The sequence below is a fragment of the Penicillium oxalicum genome, chromosome I, assembly GCF_001723175.1.
Source record: "Penicillium oxalicum strain HP7-1 chromosome I, whole genome shotgun sequence".
Taxonomy (NCBI): domain Eukaryota; kingdom Fungi; phylum Ascomycota; class Eurotiomycetes; order Eurotiales; family Aspergillaceae; genus Penicillium; species Penicillium oxalicum.
The window spans coordinates 4646863-4673669 of record NC_064650.1 but is presented as its reverse complement, the minus strand read 5'-3'; the positions used below and the strand labels follow the sequence as shown (position 1 = coordinate 4673669).

The 26807-nt window shown below is 51.7% G+C and overlaps 9 protein-coding genes across 9 annotated transcripts; 7 read left to right on the top strand and 2 right to left on the bottom strand.

The window, feature by feature from the left end:
• Positions 1-1014: 1014 nt before the first annotated feature.
• Positions 1015-3243, top strand: POX_a01538 (Plasma membrane fusion protein prm1; the record flags this gene model as incomplete). The annotated part of the gene is made up of 1 exon (XM_050110466.1): positions 1015-3243. The coding sequence occupies one exon, from the start codon at positions 1015-1017 to the stop codon at positions 3241-3243; it is 2229 nt and encodes a 742-aa protein (XP_049974234.1).
• A 353-nt stretch (positions 3244-3596) lies between these two features.
• Positions 3597-7906, bottom strand: POX_a01537 (Xanthine dehydrogenase; the record flags this gene model as incomplete). The annotated part of the gene is made up of 4 exons (XM_050110465.1): positions 3597-5280; positions 5347-7301; positions 7389-7592; positions 7658-7906. 4 exons carry the CDS (start codon positions 7904-7906, stop codon positions 3597-3599), a joined length of 4092 nt encoding a protein of 1363 aa, XP_049974233.1.
• Positions 7907-8766: 860 nt separating this feature from the next.
• Positions 8767-10626, bottom strand: POX_a01536 (uncharacterized protein; the record flags this gene model as incomplete). The annotated part of the gene is made up of 2 exons (XM_050110464.1): positions 8767-8836; positions 8897-10626. The coding sequence occupies 2 exons, from the start codon at positions 10624-10626 to the stop codon at positions 8767-8769; spliced, it is 1800 nt and encodes a 599-aa protein (XP_049974232.1).
• A 421-nt stretch (positions 10627-11047) lies between these two features.
• Positions 11048-11290, top strand: POX_a01535 (uncharacterized protein; the record flags this gene model as incomplete). The annotated part of the gene is made up of 1 exon (XM_050110463.1): positions 11048-11290. The coding sequence occupies one exon, from the start codon at positions 11048-11050 to the stop codon at positions 11288-11290; it is 243 nt and encodes an 80-aa protein (XP_049974231.1).
• Positions 11291-11731: 441 nt separating this feature from the next.
• On the top strand, positions 11732-16424 carry POX_a01534 (L-2-aminoadipate reductase large subunit; the record flags this gene model as incomplete). The annotated part of the gene is made up of 8 exons (XM_050110462.1): positions 11732-11991; positions 12050-12155; positions 12264-13314; positions 13384-13700; positions 13756-14194; positions 14271-15667; positions 15725-16068; positions 16127-16424. The coding sequence occupies 8 exons, from the start codon at positions 11732-11734 to the stop codon at positions 16422-16424; spliced, it is 4212 nt and encodes a 1403-aa protein (XP_049974230.1).
• Positions 16425-16993: 569 nt separating this feature from the next.
• POX_a01533 (Carbonic anhydrase) lies at positions 16994-18147 on the top strand (the record flags this gene model as incomplete). The annotated part of the gene is made up of 2 exons (XM_050110461.1): positions 16994-17003; positions 17519-18147. 2 exons carry the CDS (start codon positions 16994-16996, stop codon positions 18145-18147), a joined length of 639 nt encoding a protein of 212 aa, XP_049974229.1.
• Positions 18148-19493: 1346 nt separating this feature from the next.
• Positions 19494-21527, top strand: POX_a01532 (uncharacterized protein; the record flags this gene model as incomplete). The annotated part of the gene is made up of 3 exons (XM_050110460.1): positions 19494-19577; positions 19651-19815; positions 19896-21527. 3 exons carry the CDS (start codon positions 19494-19496, stop codon positions 21525-21527), a joined length of 1881 nt encoding a protein of 626 aa, XP_049974228.1.
• A 1272-nt stretch (positions 21528-22799) lies between these two features.
• POX_a01531 (uncharacterized protein) lies at positions 22800-23900 on the top strand (the record flags this gene model as incomplete). The annotated part of the gene is made up of 1 exon (XM_050110459.1): positions 22800-23900. The coding sequence occupies one exon, from the start codon at positions 22800-22802 to the stop codon at positions 23898-23900; it is 1101 nt and encodes a 366-aa protein (XP_049974227.1).
• Positions 23901-24273: 373 nt separating this feature from the next.
• Positions 24274-26679, top strand: POX_a01530 (uncharacterized protein; the record flags this gene model as incomplete). Its single annotated transcript, XM_050110458.1, has 6 exons — positions 24274-24308; positions 24362-24435; positions 24619-25134; positions 25198-25777; positions 25842-26187; positions 26263-26679. The coding sequence occupies 6 exons, from the start codon at positions 24274-24276 to the stop codon at positions 26677-26679; spliced, it is 1968 nt and encodes a 655-aa protein (XP_049974226.1).
• Between the last annotated feature and the right edge of the window lie 128 nt (positions 26680-26807).

Below are 26807 nucleotides of genomic sequence, written 5' to 3'. Positions count from 1 at the left end.
AGAGGTTTTCATTGGTGTCACCTGGCGATGCTGGATGCGCTGAGTGGAAGGCACATGACAAGCCCGAAAAGGGCCTAAGCTGAAATTGACCTTCCAGTCCTCCCTAACGCTCTGCTTAATCAGACTTACCTGATTCCTCCGACCACCACCACTTTCTCGTTAGGATACGGCTTTGAACCCCCCTGCAAGATGATCTCGTGTGGATGGTGCTAATGAATCATTCGGCTGTCCGAGAATGACGCTGTCAGACTCGGATGATTGGCTCTGAGTCCAGAGGCACTAAGCGCCCAACGGAGTCCAGGACCACCTTTTGTTCACCCAATGCACCCCTGCCAACCTCCACAATGCAAAAAGCTGTCGAACTTTTAGCGCCCGGAGAGGCGTTGAATGAACGCATGAAACAACGCCTCGTCCGATCAATCGTGGATCGTGATACCTGCTTCTTTCCCCTGGGTTCTTCTCCAAAGGCCTTTGTTTGTTCCAGGCGGCCACTCTCCCTCGGGACTGGTCTTCTGGTCGCCTGCTGCTACAGAATGGATACAAACATCCTGTCTCCAGACGGCCAATTTAGCGCTGGGTACCAAAAATAACCGTAGAGTGGTCATTGTTGGAAATGTATTTGATCATCATTCAATCTCCCTGTGTCTGGGGCTCGGCCTTCAACATCTGAATATTTTTCTTCTTTGTCAGAGTGGGCTGCTTGGACCTTTTTGGAACAGTCTTCTCTTCTTTCGACTCAGGCTCCAGTGCACTTTGACTGAAAACTTCCTCATTTGCTGCCTACAACCAGCCTCTTGTTGACTGGCCCGCCACTTGTTTGCCACCCATCCGACAACGCTCAGATACTGCTAGTGAAGCCTTGGTCTTTCTTGGGCTGATTGATATTAAACGAGCAGCGGGCTCTTTGCCGGTGGCCGTGTGGTGACGCCGCATTTCTGCCCATACATAGACCCCGACGTTCCTCATTCTCTGCTGGTCGTCGAATTCCAAGGCGATCCTCAAGCAGTACACATCATGATTTTCTCGCGCGCAGGGCGCTCCGTGTTTCCCCTGCTACCTCCCTACGGTGCCCACGATCCATCAAATGGGCATATCATTCCTTTACATCCAGATGGGTTGACCCCATATCTGGGCCTTCGAGCGCGACTCTCCCAAGTCTGGATCAATCGCTGGACGATATTACTGGCTTTGGTGCTAGCCCGTGTTCTAATCGCAATTGGGGATGTTCGACATGGCATGGACTCGGCCCGACGTGAGGCACTATCGGCATGCACTTCAGTGGAGTCGATGGGCAGTACCATGGCTTCTATGCCACACTATCTATCGACGGGGGTCAACGAGCTCACAGCCTCGGGAGTGGAGCATGCTGTGCGAGGTCTCAAGTCAATGCTCCTGTTGACCATCACCGGCGTGGAAGAGATCATTCTCTTCGTGATAAAGATGATGTACCAGACATATCTCTGTCTTGCAACTATGGTCGTGCGAGGCTCAGTGCATGTCGCAACTGCGATGATCGAGGATGTGACCGACTTCCTGAATTCCACTATCAAAGGTGCTGTCAAAGACATCGAAAAGGGAGTCAACTCCTTCGAGAATGCTCTCAATGACTTTGCAGGCTTTGTTAATTCGGCTGCGAGCGCGTTTGGCGCGGACATTCCAAAACTGAACATCGGTGACTCGCTGAAAAAGTTGGATGACCTCTCTTTGCCTTCGTCAATCGATACCAAGCTCGACAAGCTGGATGATAGCCTCCCCACCTTCGACCAAGTTCAAAATTTCACTGAGAACGTGATCCGATTCCCGTTCGAGGAGGTAAAGAAGCTAGTGAACGAATCATTGGGTGTGTACACCTTTGACCGGAGCGCGCTCCCGGTTCCTCAAAAGCAGCAGCTGTCATTCTGCAGCGACAACCATGGAATCAACGATTTCTTTGATGGAGTGGGCGACCTGGCCAGCACGGCGCGAACCGCCTTCATCATCGTGGTGACCATCTTGGCCGTACTTGTCTGCATTCCCGTTGCGTGGCAGGAAATCCGCAAATGGCGCCAGATGAAGGAACGCTCCCAGCTGGTCCGCAAAGAAGCTCACGACCCCATGGATGTCGTCTACATTGTCTCTCGGCCTTACACTGCAGCAGCGGGTATCAAGGCAGCAAGCCATTTTAGCAACAGTCGCCGCCAGATTCTCGTCCGTTGGGCCATAGCTTACGCGACCTCATTACCGGCTCTCTTCGTTCTCGCTCTCGCCATTGCAGCTCTCCTCTCATGCTTGTTTCAATTCATTCTGCTGAAGAGCATTGAAAAAACGGTGCCAGAGCTCAGCGCAGAAGTGGGCGTCTTCGCCGACAAAGTTGTAGGGTCTTTGGAAAATGCCTCGACTGCATGGGCGACCGATGCCAATCGGGTCATTCTCTCTATGGACAATGATATCAACCAGAAGCTCCTCGGATGGGTCAACACCAGTACTACTGCAGTTAACAACACACTCGTGACCTTTGTCGATAAGACAATGGGCGTGTTAAATGATACCTTTGGTGGAACGCTGCTCGAAAAGCCCGTTCAAGACCTGTTCAACTGTCTGATCGGGCTGAAAATTGATAGTATTGAGAAAGGTCTTACTTGGGTCCATGATCATGCCCACGTTGATTTTCCCCTGCTGCCAAACGATACGTTCTCCCAGGGTGCCAAGGATAGCGTTTCCCAAGACGCAAACCCTTCCGCAAGTTTCCTCGCCGATGCGGGCGATTCGACCTCCAACAAAATCACCGAAGTGGTCCAAAAGGTCATCGACAAGTCGAAAGAAGGCCTGCGCACAGAGACTTTCATCGCCTGCGCTATTCTCTGCGTCTGGGTTGTGATTGCTTTAATTGGTATCATCCGTGCAATGGCCCTGTTTTGGGGTCGCGATAAAAGCCGAGGCAATGGAGGCGGCCATGCCATCGATCCTACCTTTAGCCATTCGGGCCCAGGTGGCGGAGTCTCTGCTACAGGCTCACAAGTCCGAGGTCAGGCAGACATTCCCCTAAGAAGCGTCTCAGGAGGAGATCTTGGCCACGAGCAAGCGGGCTCGCATTACGACACGACAGGTACCCGTTCTGCACAAGACCGGTCTGAGCCGACAATAATCAGCGATGAGAAACTGGGATTCGCGGGACAAAGGAACTACGAGTCAGCGCTCAGCGTCGAGGGAGAGCCGACTTTACGAAAGAGCAATTACATCGAGTATGGTGGGAAGAAAGGATGATCTCAATGCCTTCACGATTACCTCATTCGAACACTCGTTTCCTAATGTACTTTGCGTTGTACTGACTTCTTTACTGGGAGAAGTTTGCTGCCCTCTAGAATTCCGGCCATGAATCTGATACATAATACCTCGATTACCATCTTATCCCTTTATAGACGAAGAAATATATCTACCCATGACCTAGAACAATTACAATTGAGCTCACAAACTACCTTCCAGGTTCTCCACCTAGCGGTATCTAGTGCTACTAGAACGATAAAATCATCATGAAAGAAAATCAAAATTGACTCTCGCCGACATCAATGCATACCAGTAGCCATGAACACATATCAATGCGAATATAAACACCAACCTTATATAGCGACAAAGAAACTCTTCTCCCCTTCCTTGGGCGTGACCCGAGCTCGCTCCACAATCGGATCAGCGCAGCTGATGCGGATACGTTCCGGGGTAGCAGGACTGATCAGGCTCAACACCTCCTCCACGCCCCATTGCTTCCGTGCAGCCTTGAGAGCGTCCCGAATTGCGAAAAACGCCGCGCTGCCCATGAAAAGAGGTGGTTCACCGATACCACGAGAACGTTGAATTGTCCTGAGATTCTCCCACTCGACGTCTTTCAAGAGACTCACGTTGAAGACCTGAGGAATGTCGCGGAAGCCGGGGATTTTGTAATTGCCCGGCCCGCGAGTGAAGATCTGGCCTGATGCGCGGTGCCAAAGACTTTCTTCGGTGGTGAAGAGGCCTTGACCTTGAACGTATGCGCCCTCGATTTGACCGTAGTCGATGGAAGGGTTGATTGTGCGGCCCACGTCCATTTTGATATCGGCGCGTAGTGGGGTCCAATCTCCGGTCAAGGTGTCGATTTGAACTTCGGCGGCGGTGACACCCTGGGTGAAGTAGAAGAACATCTGGCCGGAGTTTTCACCCCAGACATATCCAATGTCTGGAGTTCGGTAGTAGCCCTGCGCGGAGAGGTTGACTCGGGCAAAGTAGGCGGCATGCGCGAGTTCCGCCATGGTTGCATTCGGCATCTTCTCGCGGAAGGGCCGAAGTCGTTCATTCAGCTGCTCACAGGCGTTGAAGATGGCGTATCCGTTCAGATCAGAGCTTGCAGACGCTGCTGTTGAGGATGTGTTGGCCACTGTGTTTGTCGCCGTCTCTGAGATGAACACATTTTCTTGGGGCACTCCGAGCGCCTCTGCTGCGATCATGGTCATCTTTGTATGTAGACCCTGACCCATCTCGACGCCTCCATGAGCTACGAGAACACTTCCGTCGTGGTAGATATGAACCAAGGCACCGGCCTGATTCAAAAAGAGCGCAGTGAAAGAGATTCCAAACTTGGTAGGTACAATAGCCATACCGCGCTTGGACCACTTGTGCTGCTTGTTGTACTCTTCGACAGCCTTGCGGCGTTCCACATAGTTGCTCTCCTCCAGGACTTGCTTGTACATTAGAGGCACGTACCAGTCCTTGAGTTCCTGGTTGAAGTGGGTCTTTTCGCCGGGCTGGTACATATTGATTTCACGCATACGCTCCGGTGAAATGTTAAGGTGGTCGGCTATCTCGGAGATGTAGGACTCGGCGAAGAAAAGACCCTGCGGTCCACCGAAGCCACGGAACGCTGTGTTGGAAACGGTGTTTGTCTTGCAGACCCGCCCACGCACATGAAGATTGGGAATCTTGTAGACTCCATCAATGTGGGACAAGCTTCGCTCAACGACGGCACCAGACAAGTCTTGAGTGTGACCACCGTTGGCAAAGACGTCGGCGTCTAGAGCAAGTAACTTGCCTTCTTTGGTGACGCCAACCTTCCATCGGCAGAGGAATGGATGTCGCTGACCAGAGGTTAGGATATCCTCGTCACGGTTAAGCATACACCGCACAGGTCGGTTGAGCTTTTTGGCGGCGGCAGCGCAAATTCCAGCCAGCTGGATAGATCGACTCTCCTTGCCACCAAATCCGCCTCCAAGTCGCTTCACCCGAGAGACCACCTTGTTAGCGGCAACCCCACAGACTTGAGCAACGTAGGTTTGGCTATCGATTTTTCATGTCAGAATAAATTCTAGTGAGCACCCCTCGCGGAAATTTTTGCAAACTTACGTCTCGGTGGGATTCTGCGTGCCACTCCAAATTTCCATTTCACCGTCTTCAGGCTTGGGGATAGCCACACAAGCCTGGGTCTCCAAATAGAAATGTTCCTGGCCACCCATGCGGGAGACACCTGTGAAAACGTGATCGGCTTGACTGAAGGCCTCCTCCACATCACCTGTCTTGATGTACCGATAGTGACCAAAAAATGACTCGGCTTCAATCGCTTCTTCCATGCTCAAAATGACTGGAAGATCTTCATACTCAATCTTTACAGCTCTCATGCCTTCCTCGGCAAGCTTTGCTGTCTGTGCCACAATCACACCGATGGGTTGACCCGCAGTGGTGACCTTGTCGACTGCAAAGAATGTCTCGTCGGAGACAGGCGCTCCCCACCAGTTGGCCTGTTCGTTTGGCAGGTCCTTGTGATCAACGTAGTCGACGACACCCGGAATTTCCAGAGCTGCCGACGGATCGACGCTCAGGATCTTCGCATGTGCTTTCGTCGAGAGAACAAGGCAGGCGAAAAGCTCGTTCTGTTGAACGGGAATATCATCGGTGTACTGAGCCGAGCCTGTAGATTGCTTGAGCGCGGCGACGTGAGGAGTAGCTTTACCCAGAATCTTTTGTTGGTAAGCGACGGAAGCTTCGTGATCTTTTGCACCAGTGGAAATAGCTCTCTCGATTTCAGCGACAACGTCCGCATCAATGTCAGTTTCCTTTACTTCCAATCCGGAGAGGACATCATGGTAGAAGCGATAGAAGAATCCCATGGCGAGGGATTTTCGGTAGGTGGCCATACCACCTGGAACGCCATACGGAAGGTTAAAGTCCTCTTCCAACGCGGCCATCACCGCCTCAAGTGTTTCGGGATTGGCTAACTTCTTTCCAATCAGTGCATCTTGCGCCTTTTTAGCTGATACTGTCATTGCAGCCATGCCACCAAAGACGAGGTTACAGCTTGTGACCTCGTTCTTTTCAGACAGAGACACACGCAGCGCTGAGTTAACAATGGCGATATCGTCATCCTTTCTCTTGGCTTGTTTGTAAGCGCGGATATACTCCCCTTTTTCCTGGGCAATGGGGATTCGAAGACTGGCAATGATCGCATCCGGGGCCAGCGCCGTTTTGCGATAGCCCTGGAAGAATTCAGTCATTGGAATTTCTTTCTCTCCCTTGAGCGATTTCGCAACCAAGATCGTATTGGTCGCAACGAAAACTGGGTTCAGATCAGAAATGGGAGACGCGGTCGCCAGGTTACCAGCCGGGGAAGCAACATTTCTGATTTGACGACCAGCAAAGTAAGCCAGCTGTTTCTTGATAGCCCTGAAAGGCTGACCTTTGTTTGGTCCGTAGCGCTCCACGGCTTGATCGCAGATTTGTTCCAAGTCAGTAAGTGACACGTTCGCACCAATTTCGAGACAGTCATCGTGGAATGTGAATTGGCGTAGTTCAGGAATGTCACCAACGTAAACCGAGGCACTGTATCGCATGGCTTTGAACTTGATCTCAATCTGCGTCTCGGTGCTTCCACCTATCAATTTCGCCTCGGGATGAATGTTCTTGATCTGCAACAACTGCTCGACCGTCACCGGGCGGTACCACTTCTTCCGCTTGTTACCGAATGCGAGAGGCTGGAACGTGTGCTTTCGAAGAGCAGCTGGGAATATCAGCTCCGTGTCTGGACTGTACTTTTTGAACTCGGGAGCTGGGAATATTGGCTCCACAACTTCCGTCTCCTGTGATGTCGCCGAGTCATTCTTGCAGCAACCCCCGTCCTTCTTTTCCATACAGCAGCCAGAGCCACCGTTTGCTTTCGCCATGCCACAGTTGTTGCGTGAATTAAAGCTTTGGGCGGCATCAAGAATAGGTCGGTATCCTGTACAGCGACACAAGTTGCCATCGAATGCCTCTTCCACCGCGTGCTCTGATGGTGAGGGGTCGTTGCGGAGTAATGCATATAGACTCTGCGATACCATTTAGCTTAATACAACATATCTCTCGATCAAGAGAGTAGATACGACAAAAAGAATCTCAAGGGAATCTGGCCTTACCATGACAATTCCGGGGGTGCAAAATCCACATTGACTGCCATTTCCCACTGCAATCCGTTGCTGGATCGCATGGGGCTTCTTCACATCGCCGATACCTTCAACAGTGATAACATGTTTGCCGTCCACCGAGACAAGCGGCGCAAGACATGCGTTCACAGACGCATGGTATATTTTTTTAGTTGTCTGGTTGAGATGCGAAACAACCTAGTCGTGCCACCAAAGAGTTAGCCTTATACAGTCCTACATATTTGATCGAGAGGGACACCTACAACTGTGCAGGCACCGCAGCCTCCTTCGGCACATCCAAGCTTTGTTCCTGTTAACCCAATACCTCTGAGATATTCTAACAGGGTCAACTCAGGGTTGACCGAGTCAATCGCCACCTTCGTGCCGTTCAAGTAGAACCGAATAGTGTCGTCCCAGTCTTCACTCAACTCCGAGAGTGAGTTGAACTTGATCCTTTCCTGCTGCAGACCCTCCTCCACCGAGTCCGAGTCTGTACTGCTTGCAGGGGCCATTGTGATGAGCTTTCAAACGGAATTGTGGCAACTTGCACAATATGTGGATTCGTTTACTGGCGGCCACGGGTGATCATGCTGGAAGCCAGTCTGCGATGTTGATTTTCAATCAGCCCACAAGGTAAGTCAGGTACCGCAGAAAAAATACAACCTATGTAGATTATGCAAAGATCAAAAGATAGCGCCTAGAGGAGAAGCTGCAGCTATAAACTCGCGAGAATGCCAGGGACGAGATAGCGAAACTCGTCCGCGCCTCCACTCCGCTCCACCGCGGGGCCTCATCGGCGATGGTGCGGGGATCGCCACACACCGAGGCGGTCAGAGGCGACTGACCAATGAGCAATCGGGCAATGTTCACTCAGTGCGGGCCATCATCCGCTCTCGTAAGCCAGACAGCTGACGGTCAAGGCTTACACCGTGAGGAGCCTTGATACTGTACCGTGGGATGCACGTACAACATTCCTCCAGGAACGATGGAGTCTCGTCTTCAGTGGAATAAACACGACATATACCTGCTAAAGATAATTAGTATTAATCAGATAGGGAGGGATTTCAATCTAATGGAACATCGAATAGACAACACCCAACACTGTGACCTATTATTCCGCGCGTTCATAGGTGGTGGGAACCTGCTGGGAAGGTCCAATAGGTTTATGCACACAGGCGGCAACAAACAGGTAAAAGAATCGCAGAATATTACTTCATGTTCAAGTCACTCAATGACAAAAGCCATCTCCTGTTTTCCTATCTATAAAATGTCAAAACACGCCGGAAATGCTATAGTCTACAGCCGTGGACTAATCCTTGAAGGCTCGAGAGGTCCGGAAATGCAAAGGACCAAAGTATATGGGTCGCTGAAATTATGTGGAAAGGCTTGAAAAGGCCTTCTCCTCCTCCTCCCACTGTTTCCGCTCTACAACAGCGCGGGCACTAAAAGAAAGATGCACTTGTCAGCATGTATTCAATTGCGGTTGGGCAAGAAGTACTCACTGATACGCCTTCACAAATCGCCACACTTCCGTATCTGCCAGATTCCAGGCTTCGGCGACAGCCTTGATGCTTTTGTGGGTGGCATCTTTACTCTTGATGATCTCGCGGGCCTTCTTGATCAGTTCATACTCCTTCTCAACGCCTTGCTGGCTGGGAGTGTTGTTCTGAACACTCTCTTTGTCACTGGGCGTCTGAGGGTCGATGGCGTTGCCACGAGGGATCTGGAACCCAAATTGCCACTCAAACTCATCAAGAAGCTCGGCCGGAAGGCTCTGGCCCGCCTCGGCGGGAAGGGACTCGACGGTCATCCATAGAGAGTTCGCGACAGCCTGCTCCCCAGCTACAACTTGCTTGAAGACCACCCCCCGAGATGAGCTACCCAGCTCCTTTCCAAGATGCTCTTGCGTGACCTCCGTCAGCCACACATCCCGCTCAGTTTCCCGACGGATCTGACGAGGGGTCAGCGTGTCGGCATTCTTTTGGAGACTGATCAGAGTGTAGGGGTGAGGCAAAGTGCCGATCGTGAACAGGAATGTGGTGTTCTTGAAGCCCGATGGCTGACTGATACGCATTGGTGTCTTCCCGGAAGCGCAAGGGCGACAATCCGGAGCATTGGGCGGACAAGATTTAGGTATGGGGGACTGCGGGCACAAGGTCAGGGCCTTGGCCAGGCGCAGGGCGGGCTCCACAAGCGCGGTTGTATGCTCTCGGAACGGCTTGAGCACCGCTAGGCCAGCGGGGAAGGAGCTTTGGAAGGTGCTGTGCAGGTGAGCATTGATGAGCTCCACGAGTTGGAGTCGGCCACTCGCGGGGCTTTGACTAATCTTCTCATGAATAGCAGGATAGAGAGAGGTGATACTTGAAGACTTGTAATATGCCAGTGCGGTCGGTTGCTCCACTCGAAATAGCGCAGGATCAATCAAATCCGTGAACGAGCTGGAATTGTCCTCAAGTTTCGCGACTGCGCTCTCGATAGCTTGGTTGATGCGTTGCTTGTCTCCCGAGTAGAGTCCTCCCTGGAAGTTGTCAAAGCGTGTGATGAACTCGGGCGCCATACCTCGTCGCAAAGCCTTGAGCAGATCGTCATCGTAGCGTGCCATGGGAAAGCACTCAAAGTCCGCGAGAAGTCCCGTACCCATGTGACCCCATGCGAGCCACCGGAACACCTCATTCTCCATCTCAGCGCTCAATTTCAACCTTTGGACAATCTCTCCATACGGGCTTTTCATAGCGTCACCCGGTGTCAGAATCACGGGGCGAAACCCCTGTGCAAACCAGGCCCGTCGCCAAGCGAGCAAAAGTTTCTCATCGGCCTTCCGGTATTCCTTGAGCTCCTTGCCAGTCTGCTTTTTAGGGTTGTACTGAGGGTTGTAGTAGGTGTACACCGGGCGGCGTTCCCGTAATGGAGGTAGGGCCGAGCGGTTCTCATCGAGCGTAATGGTCGAGGAGAAGAGGCTCTTCCACTCCCAGGTGCTGAACCATTTCGACTCGCCGCTGGTGCTGTTCGTTTGCTCGGCAGGAGGCTCGTGGGATGGGGCGCGGAAAGAAGGGAGATGAAAATCGCCCCACGACGGAAGTTTGGGGATCGAGACGTGAAGCTTCGGGCTGGGATCAGCCCCTTCCTCCGCTTGTACCGTCGGCTCGGGGATTGGAGATGCCGAAAATATGAACAGGAGAAGCGCGACAAAGACGATCACTGCCAGCAGGCCGGTAGTCCTATGAGGGATCATTTTAACAGCGTGCCCTGGACACCAGAAATCAGATTGAAGTCAATCTTTCAGGGGGAACTGGTGCTGTCCCGATCACACGTGGCGGCTTCGATTGCGCCGGATGCGGAAACGGACACCTTCGTCTGGGTAAAGTCGTAAAGAAGATTGATGCTTCAAGGCCCCGTCATATCCAGTGTTGCGAACAGTGCAACAAATTGGCTGCCTTGCCCTGAATCACTGTTGGCGGGCTCAGACTGGTGAGCTGCGGTCGGCGCCTCTCCTCGCATCGCCAAGACCGAGCTGTCGATGGGCAGGTCGGCACTGTGGTGTTACTGCCTGAGGCATCCACAAAGCTACAGTACTGCGGCTATCTTGAATGGAACAGATTGATTGATCACAATTACATCATCATCTTTAAGGTCTATAGTTAGGCTCTCTCAAAATGTCGCCAGTCGTCGTATTCGAAAGTATCACATCAATGATGCACACTAATGCCTTCGGGGCAACTGGGAAGTGCTTGCAAGATGACTGCTTATCTTTGGACAAGATCTATTTCAAGATCAATTTGAACATGATTTCAAATCAGATTGTTGTCAATGCCAGTGGGCTGCAGCGTTTGTGGGACGAACTTTTGCAAACATCAGCACTTATTTCAGATCCGTGCCTCGGCGCTTGGCCAGAATAGTGATGCTGCAGTAAGTTATGCTCCGCGACCAAAGTTTATCTGGACGTAGGCCATCAGGCTTAGCTCGAAATCATTTATGAAGACCGTGAGTATATAATTATATTGCAATCCGGGCTGAAAGTGCTCCTCAGGAGCCTGGATTCATGTGCGCTTGTCAAATGCCGTCAGCGACACCCGTCATCGCACCCATAATGGCTGCCAGCGACATCCTCGCCAAGTCTCTGGTCTGCTTTGGGCGGTGAGAGTGTCAGTGCTGTGTGGAGAATCACTGGGGGCCAATGGAAATGGCAAGCCCACAGCGAGATCGGACGGGTTTCGTTGGTGCCCCTCCAGTAGGATTATGCGCCCCAAAGTTAAAGTGGGCTCATGATTGACTCATCCATCATCCCAATTCCCATTTAATATCCTTCAACACTTATCGCGAAGCAATTGCACGGCATCATGGCTGTGGGATCCGCTTCGCTACAAGACCGCCTCGAGAGGTGGTCGCAACGCCTGAACAACTTGACCGTCTCCCCTCTCGCAAGAGATTATGACGCTCAAGCAGACAGCAAGCGCGCCATTGAGGCCTTTGAAACTCTGAAGCTCTCACAAGAGACACAATCATCATTGCAGAAGCTGTGTGGACCTTCGTCCTCGCAATTCACTGTGTTTTTGACTGCCTTTGTGCTTCTTGTTGCTCGATTGACTGGAGATGAAGAGTACGTCATTGCCTTTTCAATGACATTGTTAAGGAACTCTCCGCTGACTGTGAAACAGTATTGCCATCGCCACAAATCTGGCTGAAGATTCACGTCCATTCGTTCTGCGTGTCTTCTATGACCCGGCTGAGTCCTTCAATCAGCTCTTGACAAAGGTCGAAAAGGTACGTCTTGCCTTTCCCTGACGCCTTTACTCCCCCCCCTTCTCTCTCGCACACACACACAACATCGATGGGACCTCACGGGACTAACATGAAGTTTCAAAATGCCAGGTCTTCAACGAGTGTGCTTCGGACATTGTTCCCCTCGGAAGCCTTCGATCGTATATCCAGGACAAGTCCAAGTCGGAACGGACGCCCGTCCTTTTCCGTTTCGCTGCCTACGATGCTCCGGCCGACTCCCAGGAATACCCCGCAAATACATTCGATAGTACGGATCTGGTTATCAATATTTCGAATGAACTGGGTGCCTACTACAACCAGCGTCTCTTTTCCAGCGCAAGAATTGCCACTATCCTCAAGCAGTTGGCACAGATCGCAGACAATGCGGCTGCGGACCCAGAGCAAGCTGTCGGCCGGATCGACCTGATCACAAAGGAAGAGCGGGCACTGCTACCTGATCCCACTGCTGATCTCAATTGGTCGAAATTCCGTGGTGCGATTCACGACATCTTTGCCGAGAACGCGAAGAGACATCCCCAGAAGCTTTGCGTCGTGGAGACCAAGTCAAGCACCTCCCCACAGCGCGAGTTCACCTATCAGCAAATCAATGAGGCTTCCAACATCCTCGGACACCACCTGGTGCAGGCTGGTATTCAAAGAGGAGAGGTGGTCATGGTGTATGCCTATCGTGGTGTCGATTTGGTTGTGGCCGTGATGGGCATTCTCAAGGCCGGCGCGACATTCTCTGTGATTGATCCTGCGTATCCCCCCGATCGACAGAACATATACCTGGATGTTGCCCGTCCGCGTGCATTGATCAATATTGCCAAAGCCACCGCTGATGCTGGGGAGTTGTCGGACATTGTTCGGACCTTTATCAACGAGAATCTGGAGTTGCGTACTGAAGTCCCGGCGCTCGCGCTTCACGATGACGGCACCCTGACCGGCGGATTGAATGATGGCCAGGACGTGTTCGCCAAGCAGGTCGAGCTCAAGTCTCAATCTGTCGGTGTCGTCGTGGGACCCGATTCCATTCCGACCCTTTCGTTCACTTCGGGCTCCGAGGGCCGACCAAAGGGCGTGCGTGGTCGCCATTTCAGTCTAGCATACTACTTCCCATGGATGTCTGAAACTTTCAAGTTATCAGAGCAAGACAAGTTTTGTAAGTGTCAACCCGTCCCACCTCAATTAGCCTACCCTTAGCACTGTCTGACTCTAAGATTTCCCTCAGCTATGCTGTCTGGAATTGCCCACGACCCGATTCAGCGTGATATCTTCACCCCGTTGTTTCTGGGTGCCCAGTTGCTGGTTCCAGCAAAGGAGGATATCCAAAATGAGAAATTGGCCGAGTGGATGCGCAACTACGGTGCCACCGTTACCCATCTGACCCCCGCCATGGGTCAGATCCTTGTCGGTGGTGCTTCCGCTCAGTTCCCTGCCCTCCACCACGCTTTCTTCGTTGGCGACATTTTGATTAAGCGGGACTGCCGTTCGCTTCAGGGCCTTGCCCCTAACGTTTCCATCGTGAACATGTACGGCACAACGGAGGTAAGAGATATGTTGATCTTTGATATATTAGTTCTCAGTATTAACGGGAGTATAGACACAACGGGCTGTGAGTTACTACGAGATTCCGAGCTACTCAAGCCAAGAAGGGTTCTTGGATACGATGAAAGACATCATTCCCGCCGGTCGTGGTATGGTCGATGTCCAGATGCTGGTGGTCAACCCATTCGACCCAACTCGCATGTGCGGCATAGGCGAAGTCGGCGAGGTGTACGTTCGAGCAGCGGGCTTGGCCGAAGGCTATCTCGGCTCACCCGATATGAACGCAAAGAAATTCTTGACCAATTGGTTCGTCAAGCCTGAAGTCTGGACTGAGAAAGACAAGGGTGGAAATGAGCCCTGGAGGCAGTTTTACGTCGGGCCTCGGGATCGATTGTACCGCAGTGGTGATCTCGGTCGTTATACTCCCTCTGGAGATGTCGAGGTTTCTGGTCGTATCGACTCCCAAGTTAAGATTCGAGGCTTCCGCATCGAATGTAAGTCTTGTTCCTTTTTTTCCATCGCCGGTGGACATTTCCAAGACTGTCGAAAACTAACATTTTTTTCACTAAGTGGGAGAGATTGATACTCACCTGTCTCGGCACCCTCTTGTGCGCGAGAATGTTACTCTCGTTCGTCGTGATAAGTTTGAAGAACCGACGCTTGTCAGTTACTTCGTCCCAGACATGAATAAATGGTCCCGATGGCTGGAATCGAAGGGCCTAGAGGACGACGATTCAGGCGAAGGCATGGTTGGCATGTTACGTCGGTTCCTACCACTGCGCAATGATGCCCGTGATCATCTTCGCAGCAAGCTCCCTGCATATGCTGTTCCCACGGTGATTATTCCGCTGAAGCGTATGCCTCTCAATCCTAACGGAAAGATTGACAAGCCTGCCTTGCCGTTCCCCGACACGGCTGAGCTCAGTGCTGCTGCGCCCCGTCGTCGCTCTTCTGCTATGCAAGCTCTGTCAGAGACAGAACAAGCTCTCGCCCAAATTTGGGCTAAGCTGATTCCCAATGTGACTGCCCGTATGATTGGCTCCGATGACTCGTTCTTCGATCTTGGTGGGCACAGTATTCTCGCGCAGCAGATGTTTTTCGAACTTCGCCGCAAGTGGCGTACCGTGGACATCAGCATGAGCGCTATCTTCCGCAGCCCGACTCTGAAAGGCTTTGCTGGGGAAATTGATCGTCTCCTAGATGCTGAGGCCTTCGCTACTAGTGACAAAGCTGATCCTAGCACCAGTGAACCCGATGACGTCTATTCTAAGGACGCGCGTCAGCTGGTCAATGAGCTTCCTGCAGCGTTCCCTACACGAACGGATGATCTCCTCGCCACCCAGCCAACTGTCTTCCTCACAGGCGCTACGGGTTTCTTGGGTGCGCATATTCTTCGTGATCTCCTCACGCGCAAATCTCCATCCACCAAGGTTGTTGCTTTGGTTCGAGCCAAGAGCGAAGAGCAGGCTCTCGACCGTCTTCGTTCGACTTGCCGGGCCTATGGATTCTGGGACGATGAGTGGGTCAACCGTCTGGAGACGCCTTGCGGCGACCTGGGCAAACCCCTGTTTGGTCTTTCTCAGCCAGTGTGGGATGACCTCACCAGTCGCATCGATGTGGTAATCCATAACGGCGCCCTAGTACACTGGGTTTATCCCTACTCCACTTTAAGAGCACCCAATGTGCTTGGTACAATTGACGCGCTCAAGCTTTGTGCCACCGGCAAGGCGAAACACTTTGCCTTTGTCAGCTCCACCAGTGCCTTGGACAATGACCATTATGTGCAAGTGTCCGAGCGCAGCCTTGCTGAAGGTGGTAACGGAGTAAGCGAGGACGATGACATGGAAGGTAGTGCCGTCGGCCTTGGGACAGGCTACGGCCAGAGTAAGTGGGCTGGTGAGCACCTCGTCCGCGCAGCGCGCTCCCGCGGACTCAAGGCGGGTATCATTCGCTCAGGATATATCTTGGTAGGTTTCTATCATCCTCTCGGCTTTTCGGCGGCAGAAACTGACCGCATGCAATAGGGTGACTCCACGTCCGGTGTGTGTGTCACGGATGACTTCCTCACTCGTTTCTGGAAGGGTTGCGTTCAGCTCGGCTCGCGTCCCAACATCGGCAACTCCGTCAATGCATGCCCTTCGGATTATGTCGTTCGAGTTGTCATTTCAGCCGCTTTCCACCCACCCATGAACAAGACAGGTGTTGTCCACGTGACAGGTCAGCCACGGCTGCGCTTCAATGAGTTCCTTGGTGCTCTGGAAACCTATGGTTATCCCATCAAGCAGATCGATTACATCCCCTGGGCTGCCTCTCTGGAACACTATGTCAATGACGGTCAACACAATGACAAGGAATCCCAGCATGCTTTGTAAGTCTCGATGTGATGTCTTTTCTCTTTGTGACGTTTCCTGATTTATTTGATGCAGGATGCCACTCTACCACTTTGTGGTCTCAGATCTGCCATCTAACAGCAAGGCTCCTGAGTTGGACAACCAGTGGGCTTCTGCCGGGCTGAAGACCGATGCTGCGTGGTCAGGGGTTGATGCCTCTGCCGGTGCTGGTATCACCGTTGAGTTGATCGGACTTTACGCGTCCTATTTGGTCGCCATCGGGTTCTTGCCAGCACCGACAGTGGCGGGTGCCCGACCTCTGCCGCCTGTTCCCATCACCGAGGAACAGAAGAAGATGATTCTCAACGTCGGCGGTCGTGGCGGTGCCCCCTAAAGATTCCATGGGAGTTTCTCGACGGCCGTGTGATCTCCTCATTTCTCCCAGTCCTGTATATTCTGCCTCTGCGGTGTGTTTTGGCCGTTTTCTTTTGGTTTTTTTTTCGTGTTAAGCGGGTGGCATCACGTTGGCTGTAAATAAAAGTTATCCTAGATAGGTCACATTTCCAGATGTGATCGAATGATTGGACAATCGCTTACCATCTGGATTTCTATGCAATGCGGCATCAATAACCTTCCAGTTACCACTCTGCTGGGACTTGACTTTGTGACTCAACCAGTTTTGACGTCTTTACCTGCTTCCATCTTCCGACCTGGTCAACCAAAACCGCAAGCCGCTGATCCCGCCGTCTGCGCCAGCCCACCAATTTTCCATTTTCAGACAGACTCTTACTGAATCTACAGCCTTCCAAACGCGGGCCTCCTCCCTCCGTCATTCTTGATCCACCGGCCAAGATAAGCTGGAGAACCTTTATATATCAGTCGCATATCCTCTCACCCCTCTGCGATAACTTCACTTTTAATTGCCCACCTCTGTGCGTCTCCCTGTGGAGTCACTCCATTGCTATGTTTGAAGGTACGTGCACGGCCGATCAATCATGACCCTTCTTGGCACCATTCACGGTCATCCCCGTTCCTTATCTCCTTCCCCAACATCTTCCTTCTGAGTCATCTTCTCCGCATTCGTCGGCTACTCGCGGCCGTCATTCGATTGTATAGGAACTGGGAGGTTCCAAGGTGTTTGAAAGATTTCTTGCCTTTTCTTTCCATACTCCCGCTCGGTGCCTGGTGTTTGCATTTTCCTTCCTTTTCATTGGCCATCCCCTTCTTGGCCCCTCGGCTTTGTTCCCCGTCCCCACCGTTCGTCATGAGTGCCGGAGGATTGTCAGTACGACTTGGCAGTCTCGCGCGCGCGAGTCAATCCACTCCTTCGATCGCGGGTTGTCCGCGACTGGTGCCGACCAAATCTTCATTGGCCACTGATACCTCGTCTCTCTCCATTTTCAACCTGCGTCCCTGCCTACTGCGCGAACCATAAAAATCCCGCGACGGCCTCTACTGAGACTAATGAATCCGCTTTGGATCCTACAGACAAGTACGTCGCTGGTCTACGCAAGAACAAGGACTGGGCCGCCCAGACCGCGCGAGAGCACCCGGATCTTTTCCCTACCCTCGCCAACGGACAGCAACCCCAGATTCTGTGGCTCGGCTGCTCTGACTCCCGATGTGCCGAAACCTCAATGCTCGGTCTGTTGCCCGGTGACGTTTTCGTCCACCGGAACATTGCCAACATCTTGCATCCGGGAGACCTGAGCTCGGGCGCTGTCATTGAGTTTGCCGTCAAGTTCTTGAAGGTGAAACACGTCGTGGTCTGCGGTCACACCTCTTGCGGCGGTGTCGCTGCCGCCATGGGGAGCAAGCAGCTGGGTATTTTGGATCCCTGGCTGTTGCCTCTGCGCCAGGTGCGCGAGCGCAACTTGGCCACGTTGGAGAAGCTGTCCGCCGATGAAGCGGCTGAGAAACTGGTGGAGCTCAATGTCCGGGAAAGTTTGAACGTTTTGACCCAGAAGAGCGTTGTGCTCGAAGCAATCCAGGAGCGTGGTCTTCAGGTCCACGGTCTGATCTACGAGGTTGGATCCGGTGTTCTTCGCGAGCTGGATACCACCGACTCGGATGAGGTGATCAAGAAACGATTAGTGGCCTTCAAGCTTCAAGAATGATCGATCGGGGGGTAACATCATGTGGATTTCATTTTATCGTCTTTTTTTGTTTCTGGTCAAAGATTTTGAGCATAGGACTATATTGAGCGGGAGTCCCATCGGGATTGGAAAAATACATAATTTTGTCATATTTGTAAAGGCCACCCTTGGAATTGAAGTCTCATCACTATCTATGAAGAAGAACAGGTGCCAAGATCCATGAACTCAACCAATAACCTACCTCACCCAGTACCTGTCTCCTTCCATTGCATCGAACCGACCTCCACTTCTTATCTCAATTGTAAGGTTGGAGCCGCATGCCCGTGCCTCGCGATTGAGAGACATACGTCATCGGGCATTCGAATGACTTTTGCTGAGACGAATTGTTGACGGCAGAGATACTACCTATGCTTAGTGATGGCAGGCTTCGTCTACTAGGATAGAGTCCTTTTTATTCTCAGGACTGGGAGCTATCATCGGGACTTCTCAGATACTGCGTAGAGTCCCTATTTAGGAGGCATAACTTGGTTCCCTTCGGGAGAAACGAGATGTGCCGAGGAGCAAGTGACTATTGATATCGTGACCATTGTGTGGAATTTTTTTCCCGTTTGGACAGAGGTACAGATCTTGATACGGAAAGTGATCGAATATAAGTTGCAAGGTCAATTGAGCCATAGGCTGTAGAGCGTGGGTCTGTCCAGGTACTCCAGCCTCCCAGAGACCGACGTTAATTCAAAACGTGAATTAGCAACGATAGTAGCCCTGCAGGTTGAAGGTAGTTTAGAGTCTACGAGCCAGGACAAAAATTAGGAGCTAAGTAGGAGGTGTGAGGGCCAGTCCGGAATCACCCAATGTTACTAACAACATCACCTGATGTCAGCAGTGGACACCGCCTTTAGAAGTGATGAAGAGTAATATCTTTGAAAGTCAGAAATTGTGATATCTTTGGCGTCGTCTCCATCCATTATCAATCAGCGACCCGCACAGCATTCCCCCAGACTAGCTGGGTCACTGGCGTATGATAAGTCATCGGAGGAAGAGGCTCAAATGCGCCAAGTCGGCCTAAGAGGGTCGCTCCCCCGGAAGGGTCCGCTGAGAGGGTCCACAACGCGTCTCGAGGACTGGAACAACTTTAGGTGATGACTGGTGCCCCAGGTTACTCTCCCTTTCTGATCTGCAGACACCGAACTTACTATCGGGTTGGATTAAACCTCTGGCCCTTGCCTCATTCATCCCTTGGCTCGGTTCCACTCTTAAGAGAAGTTTGTTGCGGATCTGTCCACGCGCTTCTGTTGCGATCGCTTTAGCCCGTCATCTTCTCTTCCATGGCTCACAGGGCCAGATCACATCGTTCCCCTTAGCAGATCATGTTTGGGCTGGGTCTTTTAATCTTGTGCTTGCACAGTGTTGCTGCATCGTACACAAACGACGACCTGAGGTCCTTTATGACTGTAAGTGCTGACCGCTTTGGCTTGCACCTAAGCTCCCTCGCGGGCGAGTCATATTCTAATCGCTGCGATTTAGTTGCCGGACGTCAGGGCCCTCAAATTTCACATCACGTACAAAGACCGCAGTCGCGTGGCACCTGGATATTGGTTCGTATCACCATATCTGCACATCGAGCCAGATAATCCTACTAGCTTGTATGAACCGTATCAGGTTGGTCCACACATCTACGACCAAGATGGTGTATGTAATCGTCCGAATCCAAGCATCCTCTCAACCCGATCGACTGCACGTCGCTGATACGAGATTTTCTCTTTCATAAGCATCTCATCTGGACCGGGTCTCCAATGTTTGAGAACCGCAATGTCTTCGATTTCAAGGTCGTGAACAGCATCGGCAAGGAGCCACATATCTCCTTGATTCTGCAATACTCACATGATCGAAGCGAGCCCGGTTATGGCATCATTTTGGACCAGAAATATGAGGTCTTTCAGAAGACTCCATTGAGGCAGGATCTCGGAGTTTTCGACATTCACGAGTTTAATGTGCTGAAGAACGGCAATAGTGCTTTGGTCACGGTCTATCTCAGCGAAGAGATAGGGTTGGAAGAACTCGGTCGTCCAACCGAAAAGACTTGGCTGGAGCTTGGTGGCTTTGCCGAGATCGACCTGAAAACTGCCGAAGTGATCTACTCATGGAGATCATACAATCAGATACCCCTGAAAGAGACAGTTCATTATGACCAGGCCTCGCCAGTAGAGGGCCTTCCGGGGTGGGATTACGTGCATATCAACTCGGTCGATAAAAACGACAACGGCGACTACCTCATTTCCATGCGGTTCACCAATACGATCTACCTTGTCAACGGCAAGGATGGTCACATCATGTGGCGTCTCAACGGGCAGCATCGTGGAGATTTCGAGCAGGACTTTATTTTCTCCAAGCAACATGATGCCAGGTTCTTGGAATCGACTGGAACCCACCATATTATTTCGTTTTTGAACAACGCATCTGACGAGGAATTTGCCGAAGAGACAGTATCATCAGCCCTCATCGTCGAGGTTGAATCCGGCACGGTTCCCATGACTGCAAGAGTGCTCCAGCGCTACAACCGTCCCGACAACGAGCTCACGCGGCTTCGTGGCAACTCGCAGGTGCTTCCCAATCGGAACGTGTTCGTGTGTTGGAGCCAAGGCGGCTTCATCACCGAGTTTTCGTTCGAGGGCGAACAGCTCATGAGCGCCCGGTTCAACTCCTCACGCTACTCCAATTATCGGGCCTACAAATTTGAGTTTGTCGGCCGACCCCATGCCCCTCCCAACTTGGTCTCGTCTGTGGTTGGGACTGATGAGTCCAACTTGGTCACGAACATGTGGGTGAGCTGGAACGGCGCCACCGAGGTCGCGTCCTGGAGGTTCTACGCGCGTGCTTCAGAATTCGATCCCCCTATCATGGTCGGACTTGCATCGAAGACGGATTTTGAGATCATGTTCACCGCCAAGGGCTATCTAGATTGGGTGAGTGCTGAAGCGGTCGATCTTCAGGGCCAAGTGCTTGGAACGTCGAAAATACATCGAACAAAGCATCCCGTTTGGAGAACATCCGGATGGAAGGGGCACGCAGCTCAGCCTCGGCCAATAGACCCCATGACAATATTTGCAGGAAGTGGCCACACCCCTGCTAACTCAACTCTGAGTGCAGTTCATCCTGCCGCGGTGGACGATGCTCTCGAGGCCCAATTTCACAAGGCGGCGTCAATTCTCACGAGCACTTACAAGACCATTCGCAGTGTCGGAATTCTTGTTGTCCTTATTGCGCTGCTCGCATTAGTGGTCGCTATCATAGCAACGTGCATGCTGATCCGTGGCTGGCGGGTGCAGCTGTATCAGCGTATTCCTGTGGCGGAAGACATTTTCGAGCAAGCTATCTCACTCCGACCAGAAATGGCAGGTTGACGAACTTTTCGTCGCAGCTTGTTGCCCCCACCCCCAAAGCGACTCTGTGCGCAAGCTTTGGAAAAAGGGTCATCATTCTGTGCTCCTCTTCTACGCTTTGGCCCGGTGTATTTGGCTTAGCTCTATGTTTTTGTGTCACATGTGCAGCTGCGAACTTGATCCATCGCCGCCCAGTCTGTCATGCGTTGCTGAACCTTGTACGAATGTGCGCTGTCTCGTGGTTTCCAAAACTGCAGTACCCCGCATACGATTGAATTCCTTCCATCTCTCCTCTGTCTCTCACTACTATGCTTAGGGTGCCCAACGATATCCCGGTGGGCCTTTCGCTCGCCAATTACTCCAACTGGCAGCTGCGGGACACTTTTTGGCCTTCAAAGTCCAGACTTCGTCTATGGCAAATGATAAGTCCCGCCAATGTGTCTGTCTTACTGTGTGCCTCCCGATACTTATCTTATCGCTCTGCTCTTATCTTCAACAGTCCCGATCCAGATACAGTACGCTCCGATCACCCAAAGGACAGATTTTTTTTGGCGTGGATATGTATTGTAGCCTCCCTTCAAGGCTGAGGTTTGCCACCTCGAGAGCTCGATAGTCCTACTTGCCGAGAATAATCATTGATTTTGTGCCAACCACTTTCTTCCTGCGTTACGACTTGATTGTTCATCGCAGGTGATCGCCGACGGGTCTTCCGATGTGTGGAGAGCCATGCATGAGGATTCCACAGGGCAACGTCAGACCAGCGCAAGGGAATCTGAAGCAAAGGTTCTCCTAGGCCTACTTGGTAATTTGACAGTCGTGGAACACTCAGGATGTCTGCTTTATCAGCAGATCCAGCTTCAAATGTTGGGTGGGCAATTGCATTTTTTTTCTTGATTTTTTTAATTGGGGAACTGGCCCACCGATTACATGAAAATAACCCGTTGAGGGTCGGGACGGATTCCCTCCTGAGGCTCCGACTCGCCAGAAGCTCGAATCACAAGTCTCGGGAATGATTCACGTGTGAGTTATTCCCGGCCGAAGGTTTTATTCCCGACCACCCTGCGACTTCGACTTTTATTCCCGGTGGTCCTGTTATTTAGTTGATTGTGGGTGACTCCATTCGACCTCCACACGAAACGAAAAAAAGGAGGACGACAGGAGAAAAAAAATAAAGCATTACCATATTCTTAGACCAAGCTCGATTCCTTTCTCTCCTTTGACACGTTCAAGATTCTTGACTCCCGCAATCCACCTTCAATACCTAAATTCCGGGGCAGGTGGCAGCAGCACATCATGCCCTCGACTACTAGTCTGTGCCAAGACGAGGCATGTCCTCCTTATAGTCTCATGGATGATTACAGCGAGGGCGCTCACCCACAAATTCTGGAAGCTCTTCTCCGCACAAATTCTACACAACAAGTCTCCTATGGCAACGATGATTATTCCAATCAAGCCCGGGAACTGATCCGTCAACACATCCATTGCACCGCAGATGAGGCGGATATCTTTTTCGTCCCGAGCGGGACTTCTGCCAACTTGATCTCTATCGCGAGTTGTCTTCGTCCCTATGAGGCCGTGATTACGCTCGATTCGGGTCACATTGCCTGTAAAGAGGCCGGTGCGATTGAAGCCACCGGCCACAAGCTCATTCTCGTCCCCGCAGTCGATGGGAAGATGACCCCGACCAATTTGCGCAAGGCGTTCCAGCAAAATCAATTCTATCCACATATGGCCAAGCCTCGCTTGCTTTACATTTCCAATGCCTCAGAGACGGGGACTGTCTACACGAAGCGCGAATTGAGCACTCTGTCAGCGCTCTGCCGAGAATTGAACCTTTTGCTTCTGGTGGACGGAGCTCGAATGGGCACTGCACTGTGCTCCAAGAAGAATGATATGGCTCTGCGAGACATCTTCGAGCATGCCGATATCTTCTGGATTGGTGGCACCAAAGCCGGGGCCTTGATGGGTGAAGCTATCGTGGTGAAGAGGGCGCTCGCCGAGGGCTTCGTCTTTCATCTCAAACAACACGGCGCTTTGCTGGCAAAGGGCCGAATCATGGGAATCCAATTTGTGGAGTTGTTCCGTGATAACCTTTTTTTCACGTTGGCCACCCACGCCAACGCCATGTCCGAGAAAATCTCGGCCAATTTTGAAGCTTTGGGCTACAAACTCGCTGCAGAAACACAGACCAACCAGGTCTTTGTGACGCTACCCCCGCGTTTGATTCGGACGTTGCAGGAGAAGTTTCGATTCTATACGTGGGATCATCTGGATGATGGGCAGGTGGTGGTGAGAATTGTGACCTCGTGGGCAACGGATGAGTTGCAGGTGGACCGATTCAATGCTTCGGTGCTACAGTGGACGGTAGCAAATAAGGACATGAGCATTGACTAGGAGGGGAAGCGAGGCGAGCTTTGCATGATAGATTACGTCCTACATTTCTTCATGACGACTAATGAAACATAATTACTATTCCTTCATTTTATACATGTGCGAAAAAACAAATAAACAAACAAATACAAATGAAAAGAAAGGGAACAATGAGCGAATCAGAATAGAGAAGTGTATTTCACAAGTGAGATTTGGTGATCATGTACTACAACCACCTCAGTTCCTGACCTGGCGTGGTACAATTGTAGGCTGGTAGTCGCATCCACTATTGGCCCAACTTGAGTTCCAACCTCCCGTCCAGATCAAACCTTCAAGATCCGGCCGACCGGCCCATCACATGACCCATCAATCTCCCATGGACACCTCGTCTCTCAGGATGCCATTCTTTCTCTTACGCCGCGTCCCCGCCGAGTGAGTTGGCGGCAGCTCTTGTTAGCCGCGGCTTGAAGACCGCGCACCTTTAGTCCATCCGACAGAGAACCCTACTTCATGGAGGTCAAGCCTCTGTCCCCTGCGAACTTGGGATTGAGCTCATATTGTAAGACCTAAATGAGGCTTTCTATATCATGTGATGCCTGCCGGTAAGTTTATCGATGAACAAGTATGCTTTCTTTTCCCTAATCAAACAAATGGAGGGTCTGATTCCTTCCTAGGCGAGCCAAAGTGAAATGTATGCATGGAGGAACTCCTCCATGTCAAAGGTGTCAAAGAACCAAAACAGACAGCTGCGTTCTCACGGATCCTCGTGATGGACGATCCAGAGAATCAGGTAGCACGGGCTCAAAAGGCGCTTCGCGTAAACGCAAAGTCATTGAGCAATCGCCAACGACGCCTGTCGCGGAGTCCAGATCCCAGAGAGCCAAATCCTGCACTGTCAAAGATGACAAGATTGATCCAATATCAAGCTTGTCCATATCTTTTGTCATCAGCGCGATTGAAGTCTACAGGAAGAAATTCCCCATTGCAAACTTCCTCCACTATCCCTCGCTCATTGCCGATGTGTCGGCCAACTTTGATTCGATCGACCCCGTCTTCATTGCCTCGCTGCTTTCACTTTGCGTTCGATTTCTCGCCAGTGAGGACGTAGATGATGAAGAGACTTATGCGAACTATGCTCGGACACATCTGGCGCGGCGAGTCATGGAAGCTCCCTCTCTCTATCTCGCTCAATCATTGGTCATGATCTCCTTCTACGAATGGGGCACCGGCAGACCGTATCAGGCCTGGATGTACAGCGGTAAGCACAAATCATCTCAAAAAAACACAGAATTCTGAAACATAGAGGCTGACTCGGTGGTAGGTATGGCCACGTACATGATACAATCACTGCTCAAAATGGCAGACGACAGCATGGAACACAGTCCGCACGAATTTCATGCTTCGCAAACTCAGTATGAGCAGCTCGTCCGCACCTATTGGTGTAACTTCGCGCAGGATTGCGAATTGAGCTCGGGAGCGAGACAACACTTTGCGCTGTCCTTTTCCCAGATCTCGGTGCCACTGCCCATTAGTGATCGGGATTTCACGTTCAATCAATTGCCGGAACGGCGCCTGATGCCTGTCGACATGAACAAAAAATGTCCTTTGGCAAATAACCTGACAATCGAAAACGGGCTGACGATCGTGATTAGAGGATTCGACATCTTTGTCCGGATTCTGCGCTTCGCCAACGAGCATCGGCGTTCCCTGGCATCCTTTACTTCCGATGAGTCGCCCGATTCGCCTCTTCGACAAGATTGGCACGGGCTCAAGGCTGAGCTGGATGAATGGCGCTCACTACAGGACAGAACGGTCAAGTATCCCGAAACAAGTGCACATGCCCATGTCTCTTTGGGCTATGGAGAACTGTTTGCGTACATTAATCTGCTCTATTTTATGAGGTATGCATCTCTATTTTATTCCACTCCACTCAACTCCAAGCCCATGCTTATTAAACGCTCCAAGCATCGTCTTTCTCCACCGGGATCGCTTCTTATCGAATCTGAAGCCCCATTCTGCAGTGTTCCAGGACATGGTCGGCGATGACCAGTATCAGCCCGAAACCATCGAACAGCTGTTCGAAGCGGCCCAGCATATCGGCGGCATTCTCTCGGAGCTAGAAGCTTGCGAAGCGTCCGTGATGACGCCTTATTCCGGGTTCAGCATCTTTGTGACAGCCCATATCAACATGTACGGGACTCTCATTCCGCAGCACTATCCGGGAGGTCTCGATCGCGCGGCAGCTGAAAAGAATCACAACATGATGTATCTTGAGCGACTGAGCAAAATGTGGCCGGTTGGCCGAAGCTGGGTAAGATGAGACCTTCCAACGCCGTGGTCAGAACACCGTCTCTAACCAATCCACAATTTTCTTTGCCCTTTCCAGAAACGGACTGTTCAAGATGCGAATCGATTCTATGAAACTGTGCGAAGCACACAGACTCATCCAGAAGCCGGAATGCACAGCCCAAGGCGGTTTGCGCTGGCAGGTACCTTGGACGAATATGGGGATATCCGTTCCCGGCCGAGCCGTGAACATTATGCGACACGATCAATGAGTGCCATTGCGAGGCAATCACCAAATACACATCACACATCAAGGGATTCCGTGCCAACTCCGAGTCACCATAGCGATTCCTTCTTCCCAAAGGATCCGTTAAATGCGGGGAGTCATCCCGACCTGGAAACGGACATCTTCCAGTGGCCCTTCATCGATGCCTCCTGGTCCGTTGGATTTGATGCTGGATTGGATGGACTGTGGCACCATTCGGGTCTGTTTGATCAAAATACTGCCATGAGGTAACCGTATCTGATTTGATATGTCGGGCGAGGGCCGAGTTACGGAAAGGGGCTACCCAAGCAGCCCTTGAGGGCTGCTGTTGTGAAATGCAAGCCATGGTTTCGTGGCATGGCTTCCCAATTGAAGACGGA